Raw genomic sequence first — 15,156 nt, 5'->3', positions numbered from 1 at the left:
GCTGCTGCTTTCCCTTTTGCATCTCCTCGATAGTAAGCGTCTGTCGCTCCATGGCTTGCCCAACTAGTTATTCCCTCTGGGTGATCACACAGGTCGAGCGAAGTACTCCGTAGTTATGCCGCGGGTTGCTGGTCAGAGAAACGAGTCGAGGCAGCCTCCCTCCCGGGAGAACCGCACGAAGATAAACCTGACCGCTGCGGCCGAGTATTTATGACTTGTCACTTGTCACTTTAACGACATGCATTTGCATGAAGGCGAGAGTCGCGAGTTAGAGGATCACGTGAGGACCAGATGACGACGTGAAGTTGAAGTTGAAGACGACGAAGAGGAAGACGAAGAGAAAACATTCACAGGCAGACATAAAGAAGAACGACGAGGAGAGACGATAGAAGTTACAGGCGAACGAGAGGACAGGGAACCGCCGGCAAGAGACTCCCAGCCAGGAACGCAACCCCCCCCATCCCATGCCGCCAGGGCCCGTCCAGCATCCAACGCCGCGGCCCTCGACCTCGACATACACATAGCCTCGAAGAGACGCACACGCACACACCATACACATCGCAGAGACAGATACAGACGGGAAAGACGCATCTTGGAGACGATAGACAGGCAGACGGCACGATGGCAGCGCCCGCGCCCATCCAGGACCGGACGACGGAGTTCCGCTCGATCCTGAACCAGGCGCAGAAGAGACTCGCCTCGTCCAAGGCCAGCGGACGGCAGAGTCTCCAGGCCAACTCGACGGCCAGGACGACCTCTGCAGACGTGCCGGCGGCGGGTGGTCGGCCGGCGCGCTCTGAGTTTGCCAGACGGGCGGCAGAGATCGGGCGTGGGATAGCATCGACGACGGGAAGCTCCAGGCGGCTGGCCCAGTGTAGTATCCTTATACTTTCTGATGGAGACGCCAGGAAGACCGAGACGGTGTATACAGATACTGACAGTGGCGCAGTGGCTAAGCGGAAATCGCTGTTCGACGACAGACCGGTCGAGATATCCGAGTTGACGTATGTGATCAAGCAGGATCTCTCCTCGCTGAACTCCCAGATCGCCTCCCTACAGTCCCTTACGCTGGCCCAGCACCCGAAGTCGTCACGGAGCAAGACAGACCACGAGGGAGAACACAATGACAATGTATGTGCTTGTACATCTACGGACTTCTTTTTTTTTTTTTTTTTTCCCTTTTCGACTGTCAATATGACTCTGATGCTAACTTCTACCTGCTAGGTCGTTGTGCTGCTGCAAGGGAGACTGGCGGACGTGGGAGCCAACTTCAAAGACGTGCTGGAGGTGCGGACGAAGAACATCCAGGCCTCCCGGTCACGGACAGAGAACTTTGTCTCCACTATTTCATCGAGATCACACGCCCTAGAACCCCAGCGCTCCGACTCCCCGCTGTATAATAGCGGTAGTAACAGCAACATCAACAACGCCAAAAGCGGCAGCAGCCTGTCTCGCAGCCGGAGCCCGCAGCCAGGCTACCGCCCTGGCTCGGCGGACCTGCTCACCCTGGACCCATCGTCGAACGGGACGGGTGCCTCGTCCGGGCTGGGGGCGATGCACTCCGACCAGCAGCTGCTGATGATGGAGGAAGCCCAGCCTTCCAACACCTACATCCACGCGCGCGGCGAGGCCATCGAGGCCATCGAGCGCACCATCAACGAGCTGGGCGGCATCTTCGGCCAGCTGGCGACCATGGTCAGCGAGCAGTCCGAGATGATCCAGCGCATCGACGCCAACACCGAAGACGTCGTCGACAACGTCCAGGGCGCCCAGCGCGAGCTGATGAAGTACTGGTCGCGTGTCTCCGGCAACCGCTGGTTGATCGCCAAAATGTTCGGCGTCCTCATGGTATGTACCTATCTCCCACTATCAATACTCCTGTATATATATATGTATATATAGATGTGCTGACTGCCACAGATATTCTTCCTTCTCTGGGTCCTTATCTCTGGGTAACGAGCTGGCGCTTGTTCCCTCATGTATATTACCTTCTAGCCACTGTCTTAATCATGTCTTCTGCCTCTTCGTCCGCTTTTCTTCCACCTCCTCGTCCCTTATTAGCCTTTTTAGCCCGTAAAGCGTCTCATCTATGTCTTAGTAAGCGAGCATGTTTCAACCTCATGCCTCAGTATAACGGGGCTCCGCCTAGCACTCCCTCTGCTGACTCAGCCCACCCCTGCGTCCACCCCGATAAAAAGTGCTCCTCCAACGTCTCATCGTCTTTTTCTCTCCGCCCGCAAAGGCTTCGTTCTTTTTAATATTAAACGACAGCAACGCAACAAAGCTGCCTGCGACTCTCTGCACTGTGCCTGGCCCTGCAGCAGGTTAATTAACATGCCATCCTAGCGGCCAGGACCCTCCTCTGTGGCCCCCGTCGAACGCGCCGGTTTGTTTCCATGTCTCACTGACGGCCTGCCTGACCTGGCCCCCCCCGGGGGATCCCTGGACCCTTAACTTATTATTACTCCCTTCTCACACTGCTCATCCTCATCTGGCGCCGTCCTTCTCTTCTCTCTCGATCTCCTTCTTATCCTTCGCCTTTGCCGTCGCCGTCGCCTTCGCCGTCCTCAGCTCCTTTCGTTCCCCCGGCCGTTGACGATCTTCCTATCGATGCGCTCGCCCGAGTTGGCCGCTATACCGGGTCTTCAAGCACTTGGAACCCTTGCCAGCTCCTCCTCCCTCCCCTTAGTACAGTTACTCCTCCGGCCGCAGCCCGTATTAGACCCTTAGACGCATCATCATACCACTCCCGCTCTCGCTCTCTCGCTCTCTCGCCTTTCTTTCTCTCGAACAGCGTGAAAATAACCAGATAACTACCGCCCGGCGATGCTCCTGGGGCCGCCGTCTGTCCCGCCAGAATGCTGCTGAAACCAGCAACGCCGCTGTCCGTCCTGCTGTTTGCTGCCTTCGCCCTGCTGCTGCTCTCCGTCCTCTCGACCCCGATCATCAAGGGCATCCCGCTGGCCACGTACAACGACATCACCTTTGGCGTCTTTGGCTGGTGTCGCAGGAACAGATGCAGCGCCTTCACCATAGGCTACAAGGACGGTAAGGTCGTTATACGTTTGTGACCAATAGACAGCATGGCTAATGTTAAAACCGTCGATGTAGATGCGAGGGACGGCGCCTTTGGAGACCCCAACGCAGACGGTGACTTCAACCTGCCGGCATCGATCCGCCATACGCTCTCTTCGCTCCTGATCGTTCATCCTATCGCCGCCTTTCTGACCCTCGTCTGCTTTGGCCTGGCGGCCGCTGCTCACCTCCATGCTCCCTCGCACTCCCCGCGCTACCTGCTGGGCCTGCTCATCCTGCTGCTGCCCACGCTGCTGGTCTCCCTGCTCGCCTTTCTCGTCGACATCCTCCTCTTCGTACCCCATCTCAAATGGGGCGGCTGGATCGTCCTCGCCGCTACGGTCATCCTCACCACCTGCGGCATCCTCACCTGTGCGATGCGCCGCACCCTCGTCAGCCGCAAGGCTCGGAAGCGCCGTATCGCTGAGAACGCGGAGATGAACGGCGAGAACTTCTACAACCGCCAGAACTCCTACAAGATGGATCCGCCGTCCACCGTCAATGTCGAGGCCAAAGAGGACGCCTTGTCCACCGTTCCAACCGCAGAGACCGTTGCCACCTTCGCGCGGTTTGAGTCTGACCCTCGGCCTCGAGACGTCGATAGCAGACGGATGCGCCCTCGCGCTCCTCCCACCAGCAACGAGCGGTTCTGGGCTTCCAGCGAGACTGACGTAGGAACCTTGGAGCCGCCAGAGACCCCTGCAAACCAGGACGGACCTTATGGCCATTTCGTCCCGCCGCGAAGACGGCCATCTAAAAATACCATGGGCAACAACTATTATGGAGACCCTAACCATGGATACGGCAGTCGTAGCAGAAGCAACCCATCCATGAGGAGAGACGGCCGGGGTGGTAGAGGCGACAGAGCTGGCAGGGGCCATCCGTATCGAGACCCTCCTCCACCTGGCTATCGCCCGGAAAGGAACCCTTCGCGGGGACGAGACTATCCCCCCGGTCCAGGCGACCACGGTCCTTATCCTAACAGATCTCGTTCAGGCCGTAGCAGACGAGGCGGGCCTAGTCCTGGTCCGGCGCGCCGTCCGCGCAGAGACGACGACGCCATGTACGGAGCTGCCCCGGCTGCTGGCGGTTTGGGCGGCCGGGACATAGAAATGGAACGTTCACGAGGGGATGCATACACTTCAACCATCACCCAGTCGGAAATCTCCAACCTCTCGTATGTATAAAAGACGGAAACTCGCCTTTTTTTGGCACCCCTTCTTCCTCCAGCGGAACCAAAACAAAAACAAAACACACAAAAACAAACATGAGATCTCCTTTTTTTGCTGACTTTGTCGATCATCCCAGCGCATTTATTCCAGCGAGAAGTGGCTGGACCAAGAATGATCAGCCGCTCTCCCCCATCGACGCTCGCGGCTCCCCAAGCCCCCTTGGTGCTAACAATGCACAACCCAGAGATATGACCCGATCCCCTCCCAGGGCTGCTCCTCACCCTACCAACACTTACTACGAAGACGTAGAGACTCGCTTCACGAACACCTCAAATCCCGATCCCGCCTTTATACCGTCTGCCCTAACCCCGGGCAGCATTGCCCCGGAACCTGACCAGAGGACTTCTGTCGATGCCGTGCATGGCATGCGCTCTCCAGTCAGTGACATTAGCCACTTCACCTCCATCTCCCAGCGCGGAATCAACCCCAAGTGGCAGCCGCCAGAGTGGGACAACCCCCGAGAAAAGGTGCAGAAGCAACGTGAGGCGCTTCTGGTCAATAACCCTGACTTCCAGCTTTCCACTGATGTAGGCCGGTCCAACTCTGCAAGACGCGGTGGCAGGATGCCGCAAGTCCCGGCAATGCCATCGATGCCTGCTATACCACCAGTCTACACGCGCAGCTAAACAAACAGCTGGTCTTGGGTTCAATACTTTGCTTCTCTCTATTCTCTTGTTATCCATATTTCATGCGTTCCAGGGCCTTAAAGTATTCATTATTAACACCTCTTTCTTTCTCTTTTGAACCATTGCCTTCACCTGTACATTCTTCTTGTTGTGTATGTATGTTGACACTATGTGTATGCCTCTTCTTCTCTTCTTCTCTTTCTCACCTACTCATTATTCTTCTCTTCACGTTATTTTCATTTTTACCTTCAACAGCCATTGTCTTGATGGCTTCTTTGAACAGGACTGGAACTAGGTGTTTGGAGTTTCTAGGTTAATAAAGGTTGCCAGAATCTGTACACTGGCCATAAGAGGGTATAACGGATATGAATGACCTTGTTAAGTCATCAATTTTGGCATCTTGTATCTAACACTATGCATATATTCTTACTTTAGATACAATCTTTTCAAATATTGTGGTAAGTGCCCTTTATACATTTAAATACGCAAATTGGATGTGATGCGAATTAAGGAGGTATTTTCACTTTTATCTATAATTTTAAATGCTTCTTCTGTCAATATATATATCCTTCTGTCTTTTACCTTTGATCATCATCCTTTCTCAAATAGTCCAACTAATGCTGCAGTCCACAGATAAGTGGCAGCTGGGAGCAAAATGGTAAGATTGCCGCTTAGGCTTTAAGGGCTGTATATTATATATTGGTAGATGTGCCATGCTAACTGGAGATTTCTAATAGCTTCACAGGATGATTAAATATGCGATTCAGATACATGGTAAGAGCAAAAAAGCAGGCCATCTTTAGAAGAAGCAATATCTGGAGGACTTGACTTATATCTCTCAAGAGGCCAGATCAGAAGCTACGTCCAAATCAGATATCGGTCAAGAAGCCGAAACAGACACCAAGCGCGAAATGGAATGTGGAATAGACATCATGGAAGCTGGAACCAGGTCAGAAGCTAGGTCAAAAACACAATCAGCGACTGAATCAAAACCTGATCCCAAGGACAAGCCGGAATCCAAAACAGAGTCCATCACTTCCGACCTTGAAGATACGCACATTCAGGGGGAACTGGCAGAGCACCTGAAGCTTGTCGAACTTGGCCAGGCTAAGGAAAATCCTTCTGTCAACCCTTTGATCGAGCAAATGAAAACAACTCCATTGTTTTCCTCTCAAATCAAGGGTGTCGTTCACTCTGCTTTCCCAGGTGCTAACACGATGGATTCATTGTTTCCTCAGTACGGTTTGCTCGGGCTCCGGCTCGCCAGCTACACGCCCGGTAGTGACGAAGAAATTGCTGGTATTGGAGGAGCAAAGAAAAATTTGGTATACGCCAACATCAACGCTCCCTGGTCAACGTTCATTTGCGGAAGTCAGGGCAGCGGCAAAAGTCATACACTTTCCTGTATGCTGGAGAATTCGTTGTTGCTACCATCACAGACAGGCAAGGTCTCGTCCCAGTTAACTAGCCTAGTCCTTCACTACGACAAGTTCACCAGTTTGGACACGGGTCAGCTTTGCGAAGCAGCATATCTGTGTTCTGCAGGTATACCAGTACGAGTTTTGGTATCGCCGAGCAATCTGCGACGAATGACCCAACTGTATTCAAACCTGCCGGGTTTGCCCAGTGGTTGTCCCAGGCCAGAAGTGGAGCCGATGCTCTTCAATGAAGACCACCTTAGTATTGGAATGATGAAATCATTGATGGCTATTAGCGATTCAGAAGGCACACCATTGTACATGGAGGTAGGCTATCATTCCCCAGAACCCTGGGTTAGGGATACCTGCTAACTTACCTACCTAAGATGGTGACCAAGATTCTTCGAGATATGGCGAAGGAGTCCAATGGCCAGCGAGGCATTGATTTTCAGGACTTTGAAACAAGAGTCCGAGAGAAATCAACGCTAAGAGGCCAATGTACGGCGCTTAACATGCGTCTAGACCTTCTCCGCTCTTTTCTCGAAGTTAGACTCAGTAAGAAAGGCAAAGGCAAACCTGCATCTCGTAAAGGTGATATCTGGAACTTTGAGAAGGGCAGCCTAACCATCATCGACTTGAGCTGCCCGTTTGTGGACGAGAACGACGCGTGTGCATTGTTTGATATCTGCATAGGTATATTCCTTGAGGGCCGTGGAAAAGGAGGCCGTGTGATTGCCCTTGACGAGGCTCATAAAGTACGTCAACCCACATATTTCTGCCCTACCTTTCAGACCATAGATGGGACACTGGCTGACATGGACGAATAGTATCTGACAACCAAGAGCCGCGAGGCAGTGACTTTGACAGAAACTATGCTATCTCTAATTAGGCAACAGCGCCATCTTGCCACAAGAGTTATCATTGCAACTCAGGAGCCAACGTTGTCCCCGAACCTCCTAGACCTGTGCAATCTTACGGTTGTGCACCGGTTCAGCTCTCCGGCCTGGTTCAACGCATTAGAAGGGCATCTTGCAGGAGCCATTATGGATGTCAGCGCATCTCGTGCCTCTAAGTACAGTACCGGGAGCCTATTTTCCCGTATTGTTGGCCTGGGAACAGGAGAGGCCTTGGTGTTCTGTCCCAATGCCATATTGGACGTCAGCCACGGAGATAACGCAGAGCTAGGGGGCGATCCCTCAACCCATCGAGCTGCTCAGTCCATCATGGCCGAGCAGGGCTCATCTTACTTCAAGATGAAGGTTCGCAAACGGATAACGGCAGATGGTGGACGCAGTATTCTTGCTCAGTAAAGGGACGCATCTGCTGCTATCCATGGTTTCTTTCACTCTCCTTTCCTTTCTTGGCTATCCGTTTGCCATCCCATAACATATCATGATGTAGAGACAGCCGAAGACAGACCAATAAACCTCATTGTTATCAGATATCTTCTTCTTCTTCTTCCTCTTTCACTTCGTCTTCGACTGTTGTTTCTATCAAGAACTAAAGACGATGTTAGAAAAAGAGTGTGCACGTGATATTATCTTAGTCAGCAACACATGACTCGGTCAAAAGACTAAAATAGTCAAACCTTAAAAGGTAAAAAAGCGACAACGAACAAAAAAACATCATAAAAAAAAGCGACACCAACAGGAGAAAAAGAGCAGGCCGTGGAGGATGAACCAATAGCACGTCAGGAGCAGAGAAAGACGAACTTCTGGATGACGAGGAGAGATGAAACGTGAGATTCTGGGGTTGACGTAGGGTGGCATCCCGCTTGTCCGCCGCCACACCGGGATCCCGCAGCGCCGCAGAACCTGACGCCCAGGTCGGCATGTTTCTAGCATGTCACTGCAGCTGCCGTGTGCACATCTGACGATGGCTGTGGTTACACCGTTGGAAGCAGATGTTTCCTCGACTTCGAATTGGCCCGGCAGCAACCCCCCATGTATACCCGGCCTATTCGCATGATACGATATATCGAGGGCTGATGCTTTCGCTATCATGTTACTCCCGCTCACGCTATACCAACCGTCCTCCATGAGGCCCCTTTCTGCTATGAAAAGTTGCCTCTTAAGTCTGAGAATGGTGTCATCCGTTGACCCTGGCTTCTTCGTGATGGCAGATCAATGAGATCTCCCCCGTCTTCTTCTGCCCTTTGCAAGGCATACACCGCTCCATGAGGGTGTATAACTTCCCTAAATGACCAGACATCTTCACCTCTTGGGTAGTTGAAGGAATGGATGTCGAAGGGCTCATCAGACATACCATCCACATATGCCATCGTTCGTCGTTTGTTTCCCACCTCAAGGAGCATTTCTCGTCTCCACAGAAATTTCCGAAGATGTGATATCCCACTCCAACCACTTCACCGTTTGACGGTCAGTGGACTTGTTTCTAATGGCTATCTACCTATTTTTCTCCCAGCTCATGGCAAAAGCCGTTCTCTTTCCCCCCACGTCATTTTACCGCCAATAGAGTTACTCTGGCTTTGATGACCTCAGTAGAAATAATATCATCCTCAGGGGTCATCTTTAATGCTTGGTTCGCCGTTCATACACCCCTAACTCGGTGAACCATGGCACATGGCCTCGCGTTTGCCATGGCCATCATGGATATGATCGAAATATATAACACAGCCCCATCTCAGCGTTCTCAATTTCGTACTAGAAATCCAACAGCTTATCTTAGTACATCGCCTTGACACTCATCGTCCTACCTGCTGGCTAGGTTTTTGTTAACACTCCTTCTTCAATGCCTTCCGTGAAGAATATCCTCTCCTTTGCGGCCCTGTTTGCAGGTGTCAAGACGGCATATGCCGGTCTGGATTCTCCAGGCCATAACAATGTCGCTATATACTGGGGTTTGTAACTATCGCCGGAAATATAGGCTAGATTTTTCTATTTCATTTGCACAGCAACATACTGATGCGACTGTTCGTGGTTAGGACAGAATTCCTTGAATCAAGGAAATGGAACACAAGCGCAACAACGATTGAGTTACTACTGCGAAAGCAAGTTATCCTCTTACTTCTAGTTGCTGTCGCTTTATTAAACTTAAACACTCGCTAACAGAGGATAACAGGCGCGGATGTTGACGTATGTCTACCGGACACACCCTATTGACGCGGCTGCGACCAACGACTCCATACTTTGTGCCTGTTTGCTAACTAATAATGGACTAAAGGTAATTCCGCTTGCCTTTGCCATCTCGATTAAGGGTCCGGGAGGAGTCCCACAAATCAACTTCTCCAACCAGGGTGACCCTTGCAAGCCATTCCCGGGAACAGACCTTCTGCACTGTCCACAAATTGGGTATAGCATCCTCTTTATACAGTTGACACATATCAAAGGGGTATGCAGGCTAATCAGAAACATAGCGAGGATATCAAGACCTGCCAGAAGAAAGGAAAGACTATTCTTCTATCTATTGGCGGAGCGACATACAGTGAAGGTGGCTTCCGTTCTGCCGAGGATGCCGTCGCTGGCGCCAACCTCTTGTGGGATACGTTTGGGCCAGTAAAGTCGTCAAACTCCTCAGTTCTTCGCCCGTTTGATGATGCAGTGATCGATGGGTTTGACCTCGACTTTGAAGCTATTGTATTGAACATGGTCCCTTTTGCCAAGCAGCTTCGCACTTTGTATGATGCTGAAAAATCGAGGACCTTCTATCTGACTGCTGCTCCTCAATGCCCTTACCCGGATCTCGCTAACAAGGAGATGCTGGAAGGAGGCGTCAAATTCGATGCCCTTTTCATTCAGTTCTACAACAATTTCTGTGGCCTTAACAACTTCGTCCTCGGCTCCCAGTCACAAGACAAGTTTAACTTCGCGGAATGGGACAACTTCGCTAAAAAGGTGTCTGCAAACCCAAAGGTCAAAATCATGGTTGGCGCTCCTGCAAACAAGGGGGCCGCGAGCTCCGGATATGTCGAGGCTCAAACCCTCGTCAACATCATCAACTGGAGTAAAACCTTCTCCAGCTTTGGCGGAGTCATGATGTGGGACGCCAGCCAGGCTTGGGCCAATAGCAACTTCACTTCGACAGTAAAGGGTGCTTTGAGTGCAGGGAACTCCCGCGTTGTTCGCATGTCATACGCCGGTTATCACTCCGGATACCAAAATTAGCCCGCCTTCCCTAAACCTCAGGCATATTTGAGATAACATGGCGACGGATTGGGTCAGTGGGCGGACCCGTACGGAGTAAGCGGATTCAGGAGGACCCCCCGCGCTGAATTAGCACGAGTACAGAGGGCATGTATGTCATTGGCTTCGGATGTGTTTCTTTCTTTTTCTTTCTCCTCTCCTCAAGCTGTCAACATTGTATATTTGTTTTTTCATTGTTCATTTTTCCGTCAAATCCATCTTGGTATTATTACCTTGCTGTCGTTAACTAGTTCCTTTGTTGTATATACTATTTTTCTACCTAAGTCTCACTCTTTTATTATACCTTGATTTACTAACCTCTACCGGGTCTCCTCGGATAACTGCTCGATGGCAGGTTGCATGTCCTTGGGTTATTTCTTCTGTTACGGAGTAGTTAACTAGTTTACGCTTTCTCCATATAACCGAACTAATTAACTAGCGATGCGCCCATGAACGCCATGGCAGCCCACTATCTAGCCTCGACAGCGGTGGAAACAGGCTATATCCGCCGTCCTCAGCTGGGGACAAAAAGGAAAATGATATTTGATTGATACCGTACGGAATACTCCATACAAAATACTTACAGGGGCCAGACTTGTAACGTAGGACTTTGTTACTCCGTACCGCGATCAATCCCAAGGCTCAGGACGAAAGCGCCACAGGGTTGCAGCGCTCAATCAATATGCGAGCTTTTGTCTAGCTAATTAATGCAGCGACAATCCATCATTGTTCGATCTGCTTGATTGACTACTGCACTGACATGCCCTCCTTTAAGAGCGCCTCTTTAAAGAAGCCCCTCGATGTCAAGCTGTGGGCCTCCATGAGCCTGAGTTACTGCGGTTGTCAAATAGGAATATGCACCGGAAGCCCCAACCCAGTTGACTGTAAACAAGATATAAGCAGTCGTTGACTATTCATTCTAACTGTAACCAGTTAGTAGGACATACAAGGGTCCTCATCTCCGTTGTGTCCTTGTGGCTTGGTAAACAAGAAAAAAGAGCCTTATAAAGCTTGCCGGGGAAGTCTATAGAGAAGAGTTAGCTGGACCGGAACGACATAAATAGCCAGACCTTCTTCGCCCTGCTGCCAGATAAAAAAAAAATGAGCTTCACAATCGAAAAGCTATATATACTCCGCATACCCTATACCGTATACCCATCAGTTATATAGAGCATACTTACGGAGTACTTCAGGAATATATACCATCATGCCGCCGCCAAAGGATATCCCGAACCCTGTTGAGGATCCCGGTAAGCTCTAACATTCCACATAGCGCTAGTTAGTTAGCGCCCTTGGTTCCGTGTTGGCTCTTGTCTCCTAATAATTATGTCTAGGGGACTATATCATAACCAGCGACGTAAATGGCGACACATATCCCGATATCGACCCGAAACTGCAAGACTTTACAGGCAAAGTAATTTTCATTACTGGCGCTTCGGGGGCTCTTGGCCGAGCCGCAGCCTTGTCTTTTGCCAAAGCTGGTGCATCTAAGATTGCCCTCGCCGCCCGCACCGACCTGACCCAGGTTTGCAAGGACGTTGAAGCTGCAGCGGAATCTGCTGGTCGACACAAACCAACGGTCCTGCCCCTGCACATAGACGTGAAGGATGAAAACAGCGTGGCAGCGGCAGCCGCCCGAGTAGAGGAGGAGTTCAAATGCTGTGACGTGGTCATCAACTACGCTGGAGTAGCTGGCATCCTCGGCAAGGTAGCAGAAACAGATACGGCTGAGTGGTGGGACATGTTCCAGATAAACCTTTACGGGTCCTACCTCGTCGCCCGGTCGTTTCTTCCACTGCTGGCAAAGGGCGGAGATGCTCGGTATCTCATCTTGGTTGGCAGCGTCTGCGCTCACTTTGCCATCCCTGGCGTCAGTTCATACCATATTTCGAAGCTGGGCGTCATTCGGTTGGCGGAGTGCATCAATGCAGAATACGCGGAGCAGGGCATCACTTGTATCAGCATCCATCCTGGGAACGTCTTCACCAAGCTGGTCCGCGGGATATTCGACAAAATGCCACCTGAGCTCAAGCACGGTAAGCCCCACGCCCCAGACCAAGCCCCCATCCCCCCTCCCCTTCGAGGCCTATGCATAACTAGCTGACTCGGCTGTCATCGCGTAGTATTCACGGAAACCCCCGAGCTCAGCGGCGATGCCCTCACCTACATAACGTCAGAGAAGCGTGAGTGGCTCGGTGGTCGATACGTGAACATGATCTGGAACATGCCAGAGCTCATGTCGAACGAGGAGGAGATTGTCGAGAACGATAAGCTCTTTTTCCGCCTGAAGTGCTAGGCTCTGTATATACACACATCTAGGGTATAGGGCCGCCTGGCCGATAGTCAATGGAGTGGAGGATGAAACTGCCGATGAACCTGATGCTGTCTTTTTCCTTTCGCCTGACGTCGTCGCGGCGTTTAATTTGTTACTGCGTTTACTAGTTAGTTGTCTTAAGCTAGCCGGCTCGTCAATTGCTTGACTAGCTAGCTAACTAGTTGGTTCACTTCCCAGAAAGGCTAAACAAGCTTAAAAGATCCCGTGTTGCTCCACCGCTAAGGATATGCTAAATTGCACCTCACTTCATGTCAACACGCAGACGTCCGCCGTTCACACTTTGCTCTCGGGACAGCTGGAGGGCTCCCAGCTTGTCCACCATTCGTAAATAGCCAGAAGGAGTGCTGCATATGCAGAGTGCCCTGCTGTGCAACGAACTTAGCGCGTGAGACGAGCGAACCTGCGGCTGCGGCTGTAGACATGGATGGGCGCGGCAAGGGCAAGGCGCCCAACCCCAGCGTCGACGAGGTGCCCTGTCTTCTGCCGACGAGATGGTGGTTTGCCAGCACGGCATTTCCCCTACTAGCAGTGAGTCTGTGTTATTTCCGTTGCCTTGATGGCTCTCGTTTAGCTGAAGCTGACTGTGGCTAGGGAACTCTGGGCCCTATGGCAAATGCATTCAGCATCTGCTCACTCTCCCAGAACTGGAGGGCAGAGGTGGGAACCGTTGCAACCGGAAACCTTCCAAAGACCGTCAAAGATCCGTCATGGTTGTTCATCACTCGCTTAATCTGAGTCAGGATCCTTTAAACAGAGAGTTGTTCTCATGCTAAAGCTCCTGCTCTAGGGCGATCACGATTAACTCCGTCTCCCTCTGCTTTGCCTTGATATCAAATTTGTCCCTTCTGCTGAATATGGCTCGAAGAGTCCGGTTCTCCGTCAGCCAGCCTATAACTATTGGCGGCTGGTATATTGCATCGGCCCTTCTAATTGGTCTCACCGTCGCGGTGCCTCGGGTGACGGACTTGCATGGTAGACAGCTGACCCAGGCCTACTACTATGCCATCATGGCGGCTGCCATCTACTTCTTCGTCTCCTCTCTCCTACTGGTTACCGTCTATGGCGCGAACACTGGACGCTACAGCAAACATTTCCACCTCACCACCAGCCAGCGGTCGCTAATGCTGCAGACAATTCTCTACATGATGTACCTCCTGATCGGTGCGGCCATATTTTCTCGCGTTGAGAACTGGAGCTATCTGGATGCCCTGTACTGGTCCGATTTTACCCTTCTTACCAATGGAATCGGGGATCTTGCTCCAGCGACACACCTTGGTCGAAGCCTTCTGTTCCCATTTGCTGTTGGAGGAATTCTAACTCTTGGTCTTGTTGTTATGTCTATCCGGTCGTTGATGATTGAAAGAGCGAGGACACAACTTACTGCAAGGACAACTGAAAAGACGAGGAAACTGGTTACCGAGCAGCTACAATCTGGAGATATAAAGAAGCGAATGCTTCAATCGCTGGCGAACCAGGATAACTCATTGTCAGACAAAGAATTGCAACAAGAAGAGTTCCAGTTGATGCACCGAATACACAAGACCTGTGCCTGGCAGCTGCGGTGGCTTTCTCTCCTAATTTCAGCTTTCGCATGGGCAGTACTTTGGCTGGTTGGGTCGGTTGCATTCTGGTTGGCAGAACGAGATGCTGGCTGGACATATTTCACCTCTCTATACTTCGCCTACGTGAATCTCCTGACAATTGGCTATGGTGATGTTGTCCTTGGCCAGTCATGGGGGAAACCATTCTTTGTTCTATGGTCACTTCTCGCTGTGCCGACCACCACCATCCTAATCTCAAGTATGGGTGATACTGTTGCAAAACTATTCCACGATGCCACAATTTTTGCAGGAGATTTAACTCTATTCCCCCACGAGACTGGTATCAAAAATAGGCTGTTCTCCTTCATACATAGCATGGTTGAATCTCTGCGCCATCGTGGACGCCGCACGGAGTATATTAACGGGCAGCCTATCAGTGATCATCCTCACACATACCACTCAGCTTCGATAGAGAACTTGACCCCACAACACCCGGAATATCAGGATGGAGGACTGTCTTCTCAAAGATGGTGTGCAATAGTACATGAGCTTGGGAAGATTTACAATGATCTCTCATGCGACCCGCCAAAACATTACACTCACGACGAATGGTGCTATTTCCTCGGTCTAATAGGGTGCACTGAGGGATGCTGCCCTTTTTCCCAGATACCCCCCACAGACGCGGAATTATCTAATGCAGAAAGGGCTCGACGTCTATCAGAGAAGCCGCCAGCCCTTAGCTTCGGAGAAAAATGGAGCTGGGTCGGCGTTAAAAGCCCTCTGACAG

The 15,156-nt window shown here is 51.3% G+C and overlaps 8 protein-coding genes across 8 annotated transcripts in view; 7 read left to right on the top strand and 1 right to left on the bottom strand.

Moving 5' to 3' along the window:
• The window catches only part of TERG_11884 (uncharacterized protein), a gene marked incomplete at its 5' end in the record, with an annotated part of 4,691 nt that extends 4,441 nt beyond the window's left edge, over positions 1 to 250 (bottom strand). The window contains one exon of the mRNA XM_047750927.1: positions 223 to 250. Coding sequence (XP_047605724.1) covers positions 223 to 250 — 28 coding nt within the window. The remainder of the gene's footprint in view (positions 1 to 222) is intronic.
• A 371-nt stretch (positions 251 to 621) lies between these two features.
• TERG_02709 (uncharacterized protein) lies at positions 622 to 1,956 on the top strand (the record flags this gene model as incomplete). Its single annotated transcript, XM_003237952.1, has 4 exons — positions 622 to 874; positions 950 to 1,131; positions 1,225 to 1,848; positions 1,921 to 1,956. 4 exons carry the CDS (start codon positions 622 to 624, stop codon positions 1,954 to 1,956), a joined length of 1,095 nt encoding a protein of 364 aa, XP_003238000.1.
• Positions 1,957 to 2,541: 585 nt separating this feature from the next.
• Positions 2,542 to 4,933, top strand: TERG_08749 (uncharacterized protein; the record flags this gene model as incomplete). Its single annotated transcript, XM_003237951.2, has 3 exons — positions 2,542 to 3,048; positions 3,112 to 4,252; positions 4,384 to 4,933. The coding sequence occupies exons 1-3, from the start codon at positions 2,859 to 2,861 to the stop codon at positions 4,931 to 4,933; spliced, it is 1,881 nt and encodes a 626-aa protein (XP_003237999.1). The 5' UTR covers positions 2,542 to 2,858.
• A 932-nt stretch (positions 4,934 to 5,865) lies between these two features.
• Positions 5,866 to 7,661, top strand: TERG_02706 (uncharacterized protein; the record flags this gene model as incomplete). Its single annotated transcript, XM_003237950.2, has 3 exons — positions 5,866 to 6,678; positions 6,738 to 7,106; positions 7,179 to 7,661. 3 exons carry the CDS (start codon positions 5,866 to 5,868, stop codon positions 7,659 to 7,661), a joined length of 1,665 nt encoding a protein of 554 aa, XP_003237998.2.
• A 1,441-nt stretch (positions 7,662 to 9,102) lies between these two features.
• On the top strand, positions 9,103 to 10,475 carry TERG_02705 (uncharacterized protein; the record flags this gene model as incomplete). The annotated part of the gene is made up of 5 exons (XM_003237949.1): positions 9,103 to 9,211; positions 9,296 to 9,361; positions 9,433 to 9,446; positions 9,535 to 9,662; positions 9,728 to 10,475. The coding sequence occupies 5 exons, from the start codon at positions 9,103 to 9,105 to the stop codon at positions 10,473 to 10,475; spliced, it is 1,065 nt and encodes a 354-aa protein (XP_003237997.1).
• A 1,225-nt stretch (positions 10,476 to 11,700) lies between these two features.
• TERG_02704 (uncharacterized protein) lies at positions 11,701 to 12,789 on the top strand (the record flags this gene model as incomplete). Its single annotated transcript, XM_003237948.1, has 3 exons — positions 11,701 to 11,743; positions 11,828 to 12,529; positions 12,617 to 12,789. The coding sequence occupies 3 exons, from the start codon at positions 11,701 to 11,703 to the stop codon at positions 12,787 to 12,789; spliced, it is 918 nt and encodes a 305-aa protein (XP_003237996.1).
• Positions 12,790 to 13,248: 459 nt separating this feature from the next.
• Positions 13,249 to 13,563, top strand: TERG_11883 (uncharacterized protein; the record flags this gene model as incomplete). Its single annotated transcript, XM_047750926.1, has 2 exons — positions 13,249 to 13,356; positions 13,420 to 13,563. The coding sequence occupies 2 exons, from the start codon at positions 13,249 to 13,251 to the stop codon at positions 13,561 to 13,563; spliced, it is 252 nt and encodes an 83-aa protein (XP_047605723.1).
• Positions 13,564 to 13,682: 119 nt separating this feature from the next.
• Positions 13,683 to 15,109, top strand: TERG_11882 (uncharacterized protein; the record flags this gene model as incomplete). Its single annotated transcript, XM_003237947.2, has 2 exons — positions 13,683 to 15,004; positions 15,070 to 15,109. 2 exons carry the CDS (start codon positions 13,683 to 13,685, stop codon positions 15,107 to 15,109), a joined length of 1,362 nt encoding a protein of 453 aa, XP_003237995.2.
• Positions 15,110 to 15,156: the final 47 nt, after the last annotated feature.

Source organism: Trichophyton rubrum (assembly GCF_000151425.1).
Source record: "Trichophyton rubrum CBS 118892 genomic scaffold supercont2.2, whole genome shotgun sequence".
In the NCBI taxonomy this organism is placed as follows: Eukaryota; Fungi; Ascomycota; class Eurotiomycetes; order Onygenales; family Arthrodermataceae; genus Trichophyton; species Trichophyton rubrum.
The sequence above is the reverse complement of the archived record's forward strand: the minus strand, read 5'-3'. Positions and strand labels throughout refer to the sequence as shown.